General features: G+C 36.1%; 1 protein-coding gene across 1 annotated transcript; it reads right to left on the reverse strand.

Moving 5' to 3' along the window:
- Window positions 1–14,620, reverse strand: LOC142758203 (albumin-like). The gene is made up of 15 exons (XM_075860680.1): window positions 14,489–14,620; window positions 13,370–13,433; window positions 12,087–12,219; window positions 10,927–11,132; window positions 10,121–10,253; window positions 9,604–9,701; window positions 8,648–8,777; window positions 6,289–6,503; window positions 5,451–5,583; window positions 5,273–5,370; window positions 3,636–3,774; window positions 2,363–2,586; window positions 1,938–2,070; window positions 1,158–1,212; window positions 1–112 (listed from the first exon to the last, which is right to left on the reverse strand). The coding sequence occupies exons 1-14, from the start codon at window positions 14,565–14,567 to the stop codon at window positions 1,168–1,170; spliced, it is 1,830 nt and encodes a 609-aa protein (XP_075716795.1). The 5' UTR covers window positions 14,568–14,620; the 3' UTR covers window positions 1–112; window positions 1,158–1,167.
- Window positions 14,621–15,035: the final 415 nt, after the last annotated feature.

Genomic DNA, 15,035 nt, shown 5'->3' on the forward strand with positions numbered 1-15,035 from the left:
TTAATTCACAAGAGCTTTATTTCATGTTGTAAAATAGCTCTGTATACTTCTGAAACTTGTACTAATGATTGGATGTTAAGCTTTGGGTCTTCCTCCTCAGCAGGACTACGGTCTGTAAAAAGAAGGAAAGGTTGATTTTTTTTTCAAAAGTCAACCACTACATATAAAAAAAAAAAAGAGGGACGACTGAGTTCAAAAGAAGCTGATGTTCATAAGCCACATCTATTAGCTCAACCTATTACACTACATAGTTGATCCAGAGGCGAAAAAAAAACAACCCTTATGGTAGTTGCTAAATGCCTCATATTAATGGAAAAAAAAACCTTTCCCAGCACCAAATGAATCAATTCATGCTGGAGATGGATCAATTACCCATCTCCAGCCATCTAGTACATATAACTTGTAACATCATATATATTTAAAGAACAGCATCCAAACCCCTTTAACACTCTTTCAACAAAGGAACCATCACAGAGATTTTCATAGTGTCACTGTTCTTACAGTAAATAATCTCTGTTTATGATCATGTTGAAACCTTCTATGTATTTGATGCCCCATTATCATTAAAGTTACTGTCCTGGGTACAAAGACATATATGCTATGTACACCTTTGAAATTGTTTGTTTTTAAAAAAATAAAAATGTGTTTCACTGTGTTTGGTGCAACTTTCAAATTACATTGAACCCGTCAGTGCCACTGACCTGACGGATTCAGGTCTTAGCGCTAGATACAGCTGCTCTGTATACAGTTGTACAAAACAGCTGTATCTCAAAAAGTTAAAATAATTTTTAATAAAATGTAATTAGAAAGTTGCACCAAACACACTGATACACATATTTGTTATTTATTTTTTTTAAAACAAACAACGTTTTTAAAGATCTACAAAATTTACTTGTATTATCTTGACAGTGAAACATGGAAGCAACAGGAAAAGTAAATGACCACCTTTTGGGACAATTTCAGCATTTCAAATATCCTTTTTTTTTGTTAGCACCTGACAGTATCATTTTGCTAGCTTGAAGGGCTACTCATTTTCTCATAAAGATGAATTTAATGCGTCACGGTCATGCCGTAATTTTAGCACAACTCAGTGAGTTAATCCTATTTACCTAGAATTTATTTTGCTCATAAAAGACAGTAGAATATCACATATTTACCTCTATTATGTTAGTGTTCTAGCTCTGTCTTCACATGCAGATAAAAAGCTGGTTTCTGGAGGGATAAAAAACAATACAAATATTAATCATCTACCTAAGAATATAAGAAGTATGAATACATGTTTACATAATATACATCCCTACTTTAAACCCTTTTTCTCTCGTTTTCTGGGTCTAAGGCACACATTTACACTATAGGGAAAAAGCACCTTACTGATGCTCATTTGGATCATTAAGTGTGTGACAATTAGTCTTCTTTTTCTCTGATAATACATAATAATTCTTGCCTTAATGTGCTCACTTTCTTTTTAGCTAAAGTAGACCCTTTTTTCTAATTCCCGAAAATCCCTTTAAATTTAATTTCAGTTAAAGGGGTTCTCCGCTTTGAACAATCCCTACTTGTTAGAAGGGTCCATTGACCAAAAGCTGATCACAAAGTGTCCCCTTGCTGAGACCCCCAGCGATTAGCTGGGAAAACTGAGCAGTAAGTGTTCAATTTCCCTGCAGCACCACCACAGGGGAAATAAAGCATTACACAGTGCCCATTTAGATAAATGGGTTGTCTGAAATGCAGTGCAGGACAAGTCCTGCAGAGTAAGAGAAGCTCTTTACAACTGCTCCCCATAGTGGTCGAGAGATAAGAATCCTAAAAATGGGACCCCCTCCACAAACTGCTAATTTCTTAATAGGGTAAATAAAAAAAAATTCTAAATTGCTGAACACATTTAACTTGAATTTCTCTTTAACACTGAATAATGAACAATACCATAAGACACTTACCTCTATGTCAAAGCAAACTAGGTGATCTAGTGCAGCACAGCATTTCTCTCTTACTTTTGTGAATTCTTCAATAATTTCTTTCAGTTTCTCATTTGAGATATCAGGCTTTATTTTCATGATATGAATAAGCAATCTGTAATTTGATTATTCATTTATACATTAATAAAGGCAGCAACATTGTCAAACCACATGAATTGTAGTTATTATTGCATACAGTTTATTACCATTACTCATGGCTTGACAACAAAAGGAACATATATGTACACCCAGTTCCATCAATTTTTGTAAATATTGATCGTTGTTCTTTATGGTTGTCATGATAAACTCACCGTTAACATTTTCAGAACATTAATCAATATGGGTAGTTGGGAACTAAAGCTAAAATGACAATGGTTTGACACAGAATTTTATTTCTAAGAACTTACGTAAGTCTTTTGTTTTTCCGCTCCTCTTCTGAACCTTCACAGAGATGAGCATCAACTTGGAAGAAACTTTCATCCAAATGTGGAGGTTTGTAAGATTGGTCAACTCCAAGTTTTGTGAAGCAGGGTCTTCTGTCCGAATAAGAGTCAACACAACAGTGACGAACTTGTTCGTTTATGAATGTATGTGATTGTCTTTCACACATGTCTCCAAATAATAAATCCATCTGGTAATAGAAAAAATAATATTTTTTAATTTTTATCAGTATAAATTACAGCAAGTAAGAATATGACCTACATCTATCTCTAATATAGTATGTCCACTCTATTCAGTATTAGACAATATCAATTTGAGATTAGCTTTAACGTGTTACGTAACCAGTATTTACTGTATTTTTATAAAAATTCTATTTCAGTAAAAAATTAAGAAAAGTCTCAGGGGCACGCTTAGGGGGGTTTCCTAATAAGAAGGTGAATACTAACACACGTCCCTACCCCAGTTTAGAAGAGATGTTTTTAGAATCTTCATTGTACATTAGGATCAGTTTCATTGTTTCTCATGGCAAAGATCTTAACATCAGGCCTGATCCTAGACTTCCGGTGACTAAACATGAAAATACCAGCACTTGTCTCTATATGAAATTATATAACAAGACAAGAATCTATATAACACATTTTGGTCAGGGTAGACTCCTAGTTTTAAGTCTCACGTACACGGCAAAGCCTTGTGCACAAAGCCTGTACGGCAGTGTCCTTAGAATGGAGCCGCACAGCCTCCATGCACTGTTGTATAAGCTCCGTCAGGCAACGTATGTATGGACATATTCTACACTAGCAGCATTGCGTTACTTTCAAAGATACAGAGTCCAATTAATCTGCTGGATTGGTACGGAAGTACAGTAAAAGCCTCTAGGATCCCTAGGGCAGCCCTATTATGGCTCCATACAAATCAGAGCAATATTACGGCCATGTGCATGAATTTCTAAGTGCAAAAATACCAAGTTTCAAGAATAGATTTCTTGTTTTATATACAGAGGAATGAAACTGCTGGACTTTGCATCATTGTTATTCTGCTCTGTGTGAATCTGCACGGTGTGTGTGGATTTGGAGGGGACACCTGGCATTCTAGCTATAAGGTGGTGAGCTGGCTTTGGGGATGATCTTTTTCTCTTCCCTATTTGTCAATCTTGAAGTTTCCTGATTCATAACTAGACCAAATATGAAATAAAAGGCATCAGTTTCTACATGCAGATAAATTCACTAGAAACCAACATACTTTTTCTTCAGCACAAGGCACTATTTGGTTCTCGGGAAGAGCACAACACTTGCCACCATATTTCGTCATTTTACCAGTGATTTCAAGAAGAGTTTGATCTGATACCTGCGGCATTTTTGGAGTGTAGCGACTAAGCAAGCTGATAAGAACGTAAAGAAAAAAATTGTAATATCCCACATAAGGAAGCTAGTGTGTAAAAGAACATTTCTTTCCTTATAGTAAGTAATTTGGGAAAAATTATTTTAGTATGTTAGACATCTCTATTTCAACACACGTCTGTCACATCTGCCTGCTCTTTTTCTATGTTTTTGGACCAATTATTTTAGAATAATATAATAAATATATTATGCACTGTGAGAGGGTTATTTACATTGTGATTCACCTAAATTCTATCTGTGTGTAATAATCAAAATGGCTGCTCATGGGGTTCCGCCTTATCCAGCCCATTTCTAATTTTGCAGCTTCCTCTACATTTGACTGTTTTGTCATATAACATTGAATTTGATTGGTCAAGGCCCTCAATTAAGCTCCACCTCACAGACTCATTTATAGTTAAACAAAGGCTATAAGAATTGAATCGTCCACTAAAAATAGATAATTTAATTGAAGAAACTATGTTAGAAGATAGTACTTATTATAAATGACATGATAATGATGTTCATGAATGTATTCAATTTTATCTCTACTTAAAGAGGTTCTGTCACCAGATTTTGCAACCCCTATCTGCTATTGCAGCAGATAGGCGCTGCAATGTAGATTACAGTAACGTTTTTATTTTTAAAAACGAGCATTTTTGGCCAAGTTATGACCATTTTTGTATTTATGCAAATGAGGCTCGCAAAAGTCCAAGTGGGCGTGTTTAAAAGTAAAAGTCCAAGTGGGCGTGTATTATGTGCGTACATCGGGGCGTTTTTACTACTTTTACTAGCTGGGCGTTCTGACGAGAAGTATCATCCACTTCTCTTCACAACGCCCGGCTTCTGGCAGATCACGCTGTGACGTCACTTCCCCAGGTCCTGCATCGTGTCAGACGAGCGAGGACACATCGGCACCAGAGGCTACAGTTGATTCTGCAGCAGCATCGGCGTTTGCAGGTAAGTCGATGTAGCTACTTACCTGCAAACACTGATGCTGCTGCAGAATCAACTGTAGCCTCTGGTGCCGATGTGTCCTCGCTCGTCTGACACGATGCAGGACCTGGGGAAGTGACGTCACAGCGTGATCTGCCAGAAGTTGGGCGTTCTGAAGAGAAGTGGATGATACTTCTCGTCAGAACGTCCAGCTAGTAAAAGTAGTAAAAACGCCCCGATGTACGCACATAATACACGCCCACTTGGACTTTTACTTTTAAACACGCCCACTTGGACTTTTGCAAGCCTCATTTGCATAAATACAAAAATGGTCATAACTTGGCCAAAAATGCTCGTTTTTTAAAAATAAAAACGTTACTGTAATCTACATTGCAGCGCCTATCTGCTGCAATAGCAGATAGGGGTTGCAAAATCTGGTGACAGAGCCTCTTTAACTCTTGATGGAGCTGCATATTATTTTCCCATACCCTTTCTGACCGCCTAACTTACTCATCAAGGTTAATGATGTATAGGCAAAAAATTCACTTAAATTCCCTGTAAACTTACATGACATTATACGCAAAAGGTCCAAGCGTCTCGTAAGCTTTACAATTTTGCTTTGCTAGATCGTGGACTTCTTTGATTCCAGCTTCAAACAGTTGAGGCTGTAAAGAAACATTAACATTTTAGTAAATGAGTTTTTCTATGATGTATTACATATAACTGTCTCGATAAGTAGTCATACCGCAGCCTTGTAGCACTCCACGGGATGTTCAGTTGCACAGCACTTTGTTAGCAGGCCCTCATAGCCCTTAGCAACTCTCAGAATGGTTTGTATAGACAATTCAGGATGACGTCTTGCAAATTCATAAAGAAATCTTCAACAGCACAGACATTAAAACGTTATTAGATGCCATATTATAATTATCATTTTCATTATTAGTTTGAAGAATATGTGGTCACCATCTTATGTCACGAGAATATAGATAAATATATTTAATATTCATATTTAAAAATTGTTAAATGTTAAAAAATTTAAATATGACAGAGTGAGAAATAATATGTGATAGATAGATAGATAGATAGATAGATAGATAGATAGATAGGTGGACACAGACAGCTGGGAGCCCCTGTGCATAAATAGTGCATGGACCCCCCTTCTACCAAAATGACTTAAAATTACATCCCTCATAGAATATTTTTCTCCACAAAACAGATGGATAGTCATAACATCCCTTTTTGGCTTAATAGTAACATCTTATGTGATCTAATGCAGTTCAGGTTTTTTTTTTTATTACATCCCTGGTGGTCTAGGGCAGTAAAGGGGTTAATGATAACAACTCTGATGTTCTAAGACAGGGAAGGGGCTAATAATGAATTGTCTAACTGGGATGATGCAGTGTCTGTGTAATCTATGTGAGACCCGTGTAGCAGAGGAAGGGGGTGAGAAACGCAGCATATTTATTTTAAAACCACCTGTGGTCAGATTGGTCCTCCTGCTATAAGATGCACAGGTTACGCAGTGTGTCCGCCTTGGATAGATAGGTATATACATTTCTGTATGTAAGTGTAAGCATATTTACTTGGCCAAGTAGATGTCTTTCATATCCGCAAAATGTTGGCACACATGTTCATCCTCTACAAACTCTATCAGCTCTTTAGGCAGATCTTCTGGGACCGCATCTTTAGGTAAGGCAATGATACAGGGTGTGCGTTCAAGTAGAGGCTTTTCACAACAAGCTTTCAAGTTGGGTGACAGCTTCTCCTGATTATCACAGACATGTTGGGTGTATTCCATCTGCCAGACAAAGACGTTTAGTATTAATCAGATCTGTAATATCATGGCGAAGCCAACACCACTTACAATGAAATCAAGCCCAGGAGAACCAATATTAGAAGGATTCAGTGGTGTTCCAACAATAGAAGATGGGTATGCCACTTGAACACATCCAGTGCTTAGTTCAACTAAAACGGAACTTTACAGTAATTTATTTATTTTTTTAAATATTTTTTGTGCCAGTGTTTCCATGAAGACACTGATTTCCAACCACTCAAATAGTAACAGAGGGTAAACTAAAATATAACTTTTATTAACATAAATTAAACATTTTCAAAAAGGACGCAAAACACACAAGGTTAAAAATAGCCAATGTAGACTAGCAATGTGTGGTGAGTCAGAATATGGTTATAGGATATCTGAAGTGAATGCATATAGTATACGACAGCATTGGTGTATCAGTCAGCGGCTGCAGAACGCTGAACTAGCACCAAGTGACTGTTAGGATTCTCATATAATTTCTAGACAAACAAAGAAATTAAAAGCAAGATAGCCCCCCCCCCCCCCCGACATGTTTCACTACAAATGTAGCGTCCTAAGGGGTATAATGGGGCTAGTAGCGGCGCGCTCGAAATTCACTTCCTTTAAAGCCACTGACCGCAAGAAAAGTGGGTGCGTCCGCGTGTAGAGCCAATAGGAAGGTCTAGAATAAGCCCCTGTCAGATAAGTTCGACATAAAGCCTGTCCAATCAAAGGGGCTGGAGAAACTCTCCAATCAGAAAGCTCAGGGTGCGCGTGCGCACCTCAAAGAAGCATCTGATCCTTCAGCCTGTCTGATGACAATCACCGAAAACGCTAGAGATGCGCCTGTCTGAGTACTTATAAATCTGAAGTGACTGATACACCCATGCTGTCGTATACTATATGCATTCACTTCAGATATTATATAACCATATTCTGACTCACCACACATTGCTAGTCTGCATTGGCTATTTTTAACCTTGTGTGTTTTGTGTCCTTTTTGGAAATGTTTAATTTATGTTAATAAAAGTTTTATTTTAGTTTACCTTCTGTTACTATTTGAGTGGTTGGAAATCAGGGTCTTTAGGCATATTAGTGTTTTTGAATTGTTTCATATACCCGCCAACTACTAGGGTAATCCCTTTTTCTAGTGTTTCCATGAAAACACGAAGGATATGTGCACACACAAACTCAAAAATGTCTGAAAATGCAGAGCTGTTTTCAAGGGAAAACTGCTCCCGATTTTTAGAAGTTTTTTATTCAAAGTCGCGTATTTCGCTGCGTTTTTAACGCCCGTTTTTGGAGCTGTTTTTCTATAGTGTCTATGGAAAAACAGCTCCAAAAACGTCCTAAGAAGTGACATGCACTTCTTTTTCGCAACCGTTTTTTTACGCAGCCCTTTTGAAAAACGGACGCGTAAAAATGTCCCGTCGGAACAGGACGCTGTTTTCCCATTGAAATCAATGGGCAGATGTTTGGAGGCGTTCTGCTTCGGATTTTTCAGGCGTTTTTTGAGGCGTAAACGCCCCGAAATACGCCTGAAAACACTCTGTATGAACATACCCTTACTGATCCTGTGCACATGAAGATGCTTAAATAAAATAACCTAAAATAAACTTTATGGCTATATTACATAGACATATTACACATCCCTGTTGTATAGATACTGTACCACAGTGTGACTATGATTTTATATAGCGTATAGCATGCCGTATTATAGCTGTATTCTCCCCTAGATGCATTGCTATTTGTGGAGAAGGCAGAGGCAGCATAATATGGCTGCACACAGTGTGCCTACAGCCTTGTGTTCCCTAATACAGACCTATTTCTATATAGAGTCCTTGTAAATGTCTGAGCCTTTATGTATACTATGCCAGAAAAAAACATTTATAAATACTATATATATATATATATATATATATATATATATATATATATATATATATAAATTATATCTGTTTTCATTAGTGCTCTTACTTTTTTTTTTGTAAACTATAATGGTATGAGATCATTTTCACTTTCTACACACATATAATCTACTGATTCTAGATTTAATTCACAGCATCGTATAGAACTTCGGCCTATCAATATACCTCATGAATATGCCCATTAATACTCAGAAAAACATACAGCAGTTGTCTTACCCTCTCAATCATACATTCCACCACATTGCCTTTACAGCAGTCCTTACTCAAGTGCACAGATTCGAGGGCGAGTTTCTGCACAACATCAAAATTAGCGGCAGGGTGTTTCTGGGAGAATTTAGCTATTTTTCTGAAGGAGAGAAAAATAAATTAGAGAATAATAACTGGTAAACGTTTTATTGATGTCCCTCTAAACTTGGAAAACTTTAATCACATATTCCATTTCCTATGTGTGGTTAAAATAACATTTCTGCACTCATTAGATGTCTCTTACCATTGTTATATATGTCTATATACGTTGTTTAATATATACACTGTAAATATAATTATTGTTTTTAAAGTGTGCCTTCAATTTACTGTATAGATATATTAAAATTTTAGATTGCGTGATTAAGTTTGCAATATTGCCATTTCAGCTTGGTGACCTGTCTTCAAAAGTGAGATCACTGAGATGGCCCTGTTTTTCTAATGTGACTGGATGAAGTGGCATGGAATCGCCAATAATATGCAACGGTGAGTATGTTTTTTTTAATATTTTGATCCTCATATATGCAAATGTATATTCTTTTATGTGATGGAATGTTGTTTTCTGAGCTATCGTAGTCCTAGTAATTGTTGCTTATTTGTTAAACTATATACGGTAGCTGTCCTGTTGCAGAATCATTGAGTCACACCTATTATATGGTTCAATGTATTCTTCTGGGATGTTGCTTAACATAATAATCTAACAAATAAAAGAATGCTGGACTTTCCTTCACTCAGGACTAAAATTCGGCGCACTGGTCTAGCTCTGTAACTGACTACCTAGCCCAAGGAAGAGTGGCCGGCACCCAGCACCTGGGGCACAGGCCCCACCAACCTTCCATCCAGGCTCCAGCTACAGCCTTGAATTATGAATGAATAAATGCAACAAGACAAGACATGAAAGAAGTCATTTTTTTGTGGTTTAAACTTACATGGCTTGATAGACTCTTTCTGGGAATGTTGAAAGTATATGGCAAACATGTTTCTGCTTAAATTCGATATAAGCTGTGACTTTTTGCATTTCAATTAACTGAAAGAATAGTTACAAAACAATTAAAGAGAAAAAGTAGAAACATATATTACAAAGTCATGTTCTCACAATTACTTACATTACAGAGTGAACCAATTGACAGTCAAGTGCACACAGGGTAGTTTTTGATGTATTTTAAAGCTAAAGACTTCTAGACTACCACAGATATTCTGCATTATTATCATACTGTCATTAATACTCGCAGCAACACAGAGGCATAAGGAGCACGCAAACCTGAGATTTCTAGCATTGACTGTTATAGCGCCTTTAATTATTTTATATAAATATTTACAATATAAATATATATAAATTTACATTTTAGCCATGTAAATCAAATATTTGTTTTTATTCTTTTGCTGTGGTTATGGTTTATTGTATGAATTTATACTGAATATATTTATTGAAATTGCATACCATACCTTAGCACCAAAGCATTTCGCCTTCTCTTCCTCTGCACAGCATTCAGTGATAATAGTGTTATATTGTGCAGCAAGTGCCAAAACAGCTGGGGGGTAGAGACTTGAGTGTCTCTTAGCAATATTATCAATGTAGCTGAAAATGCACAAATCAGACAGTCAGCAGATAGAATAATCTATAAATTATATATGCTACAACAGGTTTTTTTTATTTTATGCAAATAAAGCTTATTCATTCAGATGTAACACATTCGGATTTTGCAACATATTTGAGGCGTGTCTGAGTCAAACCCAGGCCCTGGTGTCTGATTTGGCCTAAAGGCCCTTCTGCCACATAAGAAGACACTAGTTTTATAAATGGTATATGTTAGGTGGGGGTCTTGTTACAGACTTTGCATTGGTGCCCAGTAGCTTGCCATTATCAAACAGGTTATAATGATTTTTTTTTTAAACTAAAATATATGATAATTAGTTATTGTTATATGACACTGCACAAATAGGTATGCTAAATTAAAAACTAAAACAAAAAAAACATAATAAAGAAGTATTAGAATATGGCTGTGTTCACATCTGCTCTACGGCTTCTGTTTATAACAGAAGCCACAGCGATGTACTGGATCCGTTGTACAACTGATCAGAATTGACTTATCATGTTGGAGTTCTGTTAAGGTTTCCGTCATTATAACAGCCAGAATGGCACTGCATGCTGCACTATTCTAACTATCAAAGTGATGGAAACTTTGACAGAACCCCCAAATGGAATGTCGAATGAAAATGTAATTATAGCCTAAACATATGTGAAAACTTACTGGTCAAAAGCATGTTCTGGGTTTTCTTTATGTTCTTTACAGGCAGCTTCTACATCAGGGTTCTGAAATGGCTCTACTTTAATATCTCTATGTTCATGGAAGCACTTTTCTCGGTCTGGCTCTTCCTTGGGACAACACTCTTTGGCCCAGGGATAGCGTTCCTCCAAATTTTTTATATTACAAACTTTATTGTGGAATATAGTTATCTGCAAAAGCACAAAAGATTAGGAATCAGATATCTATTTGTGGAAAACCTTATGTTTATAATAAAATATATATTAGGGTATGAGATTTTAGGGCCCATTAGTTCCTAATGTAAGGGCACATGACTCTAAGCAAAAGTGTGTACACAAGAGTGTAGTCCCTTTAAGTGCAAGGGCGGTGTGGAAACTCCTTTAGATGTTGCAATGGACTAGTGGGTGGGCCGTCGGATTCCCACACTACCACCTGATTGGTTGAAGAGGCTGAGTATATATATTATCATTTGAGGGAGGGGCTAGTCACTCAGCAAAATTCCAGCTCCCTCACGCCCTCCCTTCAGTTGGTGATCTCAGTGTGAAGTTGATCAATGATGAGTTCTCTTTATTGTCACAGCTGGCGGAGCATTGCTGTCGACGGCTAAACTACAGTAGTAGAAGCACATACCTGTCAATTATTGACGGCTGGCATACGGTAGTTTTTTCCTGTGGAATTGTTATTTCAAAATTTATTTTATTCTGGTTAAAAAGGAATTTTTAGAAATATATATTTTATAAGTTATTAAAGAAAAAATTGAAATGTTGTTTAAAGGTTTTTTTTTTTTTATAAAGAAAATTATCAATAAAAGCTGGGGCCAACCTCAGCATCATCCGAGCACCGTCTCCTGTTGTCTCTTATAATTGAGAATGGTTTAAATTTTTGCTGATTCTTACACCAGCTTAGTCAAGGTTGTTTTCCATATGCTGGCAGTCTATGTAACCATTAAAGATAACATAAAAGTCTCCGTAAGTTTTCCACAGCAGACCGATGACTTTCCATACAGAGATCCACCTTCCTATGATAAATTCAGTGGATGTTCACCAATTTTCTACAATGCATGAAATTCTACTCTGGATTCATATATGATGATTATCTACATGAGATCTACTGCAAAAGCTTTTTTTTGGTACTAATGTTCATACCACTGGTTTCTTGCAGTCTTCTTCATCTTCGTGATCTGCACAGTGTTGGGCAAAGGTGGTGAGTACGGCTAGTTCTTGCTCGTGTTCTTCAAGTGTGCATTTCTGGAAGTTCTGAGAAAGCATAACCAGCAGCCTGCGAAACAATAGTATGTGCTTTAAAAATCTCAGCATATCAGCACTATAAATGTCTCACCTTTAATGCAAAGTTATTCTTAGAATTGCATCTACTACTATTTGAATACATGTAAATGGAACTACAGTATGGTACCTAAAAATGTATACATTTATATAAAAATTCAATATGCTTATATAATTATTATCCTCCTCACCAGGTGTGGACATGCCATATGTGCAGATGCACAGGGCCAACCACCACCTTAAAAATAATATAAAGTGCACTTCCTACTTTCTACTAGATTGCATGTGAAGAACTGATTATTCTTTTTGCCACCAAAGGTTTTATTGAATTTTCAAAGAGAAACAAACAGAACTGGATGGGGAGAGTTCTCAACATGAGGATCTCCTCGTCACACATAAACATAGAATATCACATACAAAACATACAAAACACAACAAACATCACAGGGATTTATGGTATAATATACAGAGAGTAAAGAGAAACAAAAAGCAACGTTGATTTACATTGATTTACATGTAGTCAATTATAGGACTAAGGGATAGGGCAGTATAAGTTATACGGGCAACCGGCAAAATACCTATTCTGGCTGCAGATTCAAGTAGAGAGGGGGAGGGAAGAGAAGGTTCATTCTAAGGGTAGGACAAATTCGCTCCAAGGTTTCCTCATTCTTTCGAATTTGGCTTTCGAGAGGGTCTTAAAGGCCCACAACTTCTCCATTTGACAAGAAAATTGACTGATCATTCTTATGGCTCATAACTACTGGTGGATTGCAATTCGCCAGAAGAATGGCAAACCCAAGAAGGATTTGTTAGTGAGTCAAGGGAGCAACTGGCCCACATTTTTCTTGCAAAGGGTCAAACTCTACTGTCCACATAGGAATAGGTGAATCTGTTTTTAACAAAGTGAGGGACAATCTGGTCAAGCACTTGTTGGCTACTTTTCATTTTTAGCTTTACTGTTTAAAGTCAGATTGGTCATGTGTAGTGACAGTCAGATTGGTCATGTAAAGTGACAGTCAGATTGGTCATGTATGGTGACAGTCAGATTTAGTCTGCTTAACTGATAATTTTTTTGTTCACACAAGATAAGTAAAATTAAAAAAAAAAAAAAACTGTGGAAGAACAGGACGGTCAATAACACTTACAAGTGTTTCAAGTTAGATTCGCCTACAGCAAGATAAAGTCCACCAATGTGCCGGGAATGATGATCTAAACAAAATGGAAAGATAGTGAAGGATTAAATTATATATAATTTGTACTGACATGTTTTTTTTAGATATTTAATACATTTATATAGATATGTGTGTGTATATATATATATATATATATATATATATATATACACACACACACACACACACACACACACACACACACACACACACATATATATATATATTCCTTAGAGATTATAGTTTCGATTAGAAGTTATTTAACTTTTATGTCCATGTTTGTTTTTGACTAAATAATTAATAAAGTGAGTAAAAGAAAGTTAATAGCTGAGGAAATGCTAGCATAATAAGTAGATCTTTTGTATTTTTATTAACCACTAAAACTTGACAATCGATATCTACTAATAAAACTGTGACTTCTGCAACACAGCTAACGTGGATACTACAGTAGGGAGCCTAATAATTTGGTTTATGACTCAATAGTCTACAGTGTCCTAATATAATAGACATTTAGATGTAGACCAGTCAACTTCAACTCTTTTTGAAATAGTACCTTATAGACCACTTAGATATCAGGACTTTGGGAACTATATGAACTTGGAACATAGGTTTTATAAGAAATGGAAGTGAAAAAGTGCTCATCCTATATAAAGTGAAAGAACATACATACAATTAAATATACATGTAAAAATAAGTTGACATATATAACTAAGTATTTGAATGATGAGGGCAAATTATATAAAGTGTATAATTGTGCTGCACCTTTGGTCGTTTCATAATGTTCTTCTGTCTTTGGACAATTGTTATGTAACACTGCTATGATGTTATATTTGCTAAGATTATAAAATAATATTAATAATAATAATAATGCTAAAAGCAGTGAAAAATATATAGACAAACAGAAAGACTTGTGGTGTCAACCTTGCAGGTAAATGTCCAGATTCGGCTTTAGACAGTACTCTAATAACAAAATCAAATATTCTCGACTTATTTTATGTTATAGTCTTTTGAGGATGTAATTTAAGAGAGCTACACACATCCATTCCAACACTTCATACAGGATTTAGAAAGTTATAATCAATCATCACTTACCTGCATCCCTCTTTTTCAAATGCCTTGACTCAGTTACTATGGTGCAGAGGAGCAAGCAAATCAGAGTGACCCACTTCATGGCTGCAGATGTTTGGGGAGGACCTCTTAGAAGCCTGTAGAAGATGAGAAAAACTAGATGAATTTATATGGTCTTTAGATCCCATTTACAAATGATTAACCAGACTGGTTCTATAAATTATTAAAAGTTTACCTTGTGATTGAAATAACGGGATTTCAAAAACACAGTATTGATTCAAAGGTAAATTACGTTGTTATTGGCACCCGTCTCTTTAAAAGTCCTTGTCTATTGGGTAGTTGTCCACAGATGAACTAAATCAGTCTTTGGTGATTACTCTTTGAGACTACGAACAAAAGGTTAAGTAAAGTGATCTTTGATTATGACAGTTTCTCAGTCTTGTTCGTTTACCCCAAGTGTGTATAAAGGTTAAGCAATGGAAAAAAACACACAACATTATTCTGCCTTTTTCAGTGTCTATTATTATTACATATTAGTAATATTTATTGAAAACATGATAAAACATGACAA

The sequence above is a fragment of the Rhinoderma darwinii genome, chromosome 1 (genome assembly GCF_050947455.1).
Source record: "Rhinoderma darwinii isolate aRhiDar2 chromosome 1, aRhiDar2.hap1, whole genome shotgun sequence".
Lineage (NCBI taxonomy): Eukaryota > Metazoa > Chordata > Amphibia > Anura > Rhinodermatidae > Rhinoderma > Rhinoderma darwinii.

Bases quoted from the DNA above. Each gene is read 5' to 3' on its own strand.
- LOC142758203 (XM_075860680.1), bottom strand. From the start codon at position 14,567: ATGAAGTGGGTCACTCTGATTTGCTTGCTCCTCTGCACCATAGTAACT. The intron at 9,702-10,120 runs GTATGGTATGCA...CTATTCTTTCAG, and splicing joins CGAAATGCTTTGGTGCTAAG to TTAATTGAAATGCAAAAAGT. The intron at 5,371-5,450 runs GTATGACTACTT...GTTTCTTTACAG, and splicing joins TGGAGTGCTACAAGGCTGCG to CCTCAACTGTTTGAAGCTGG.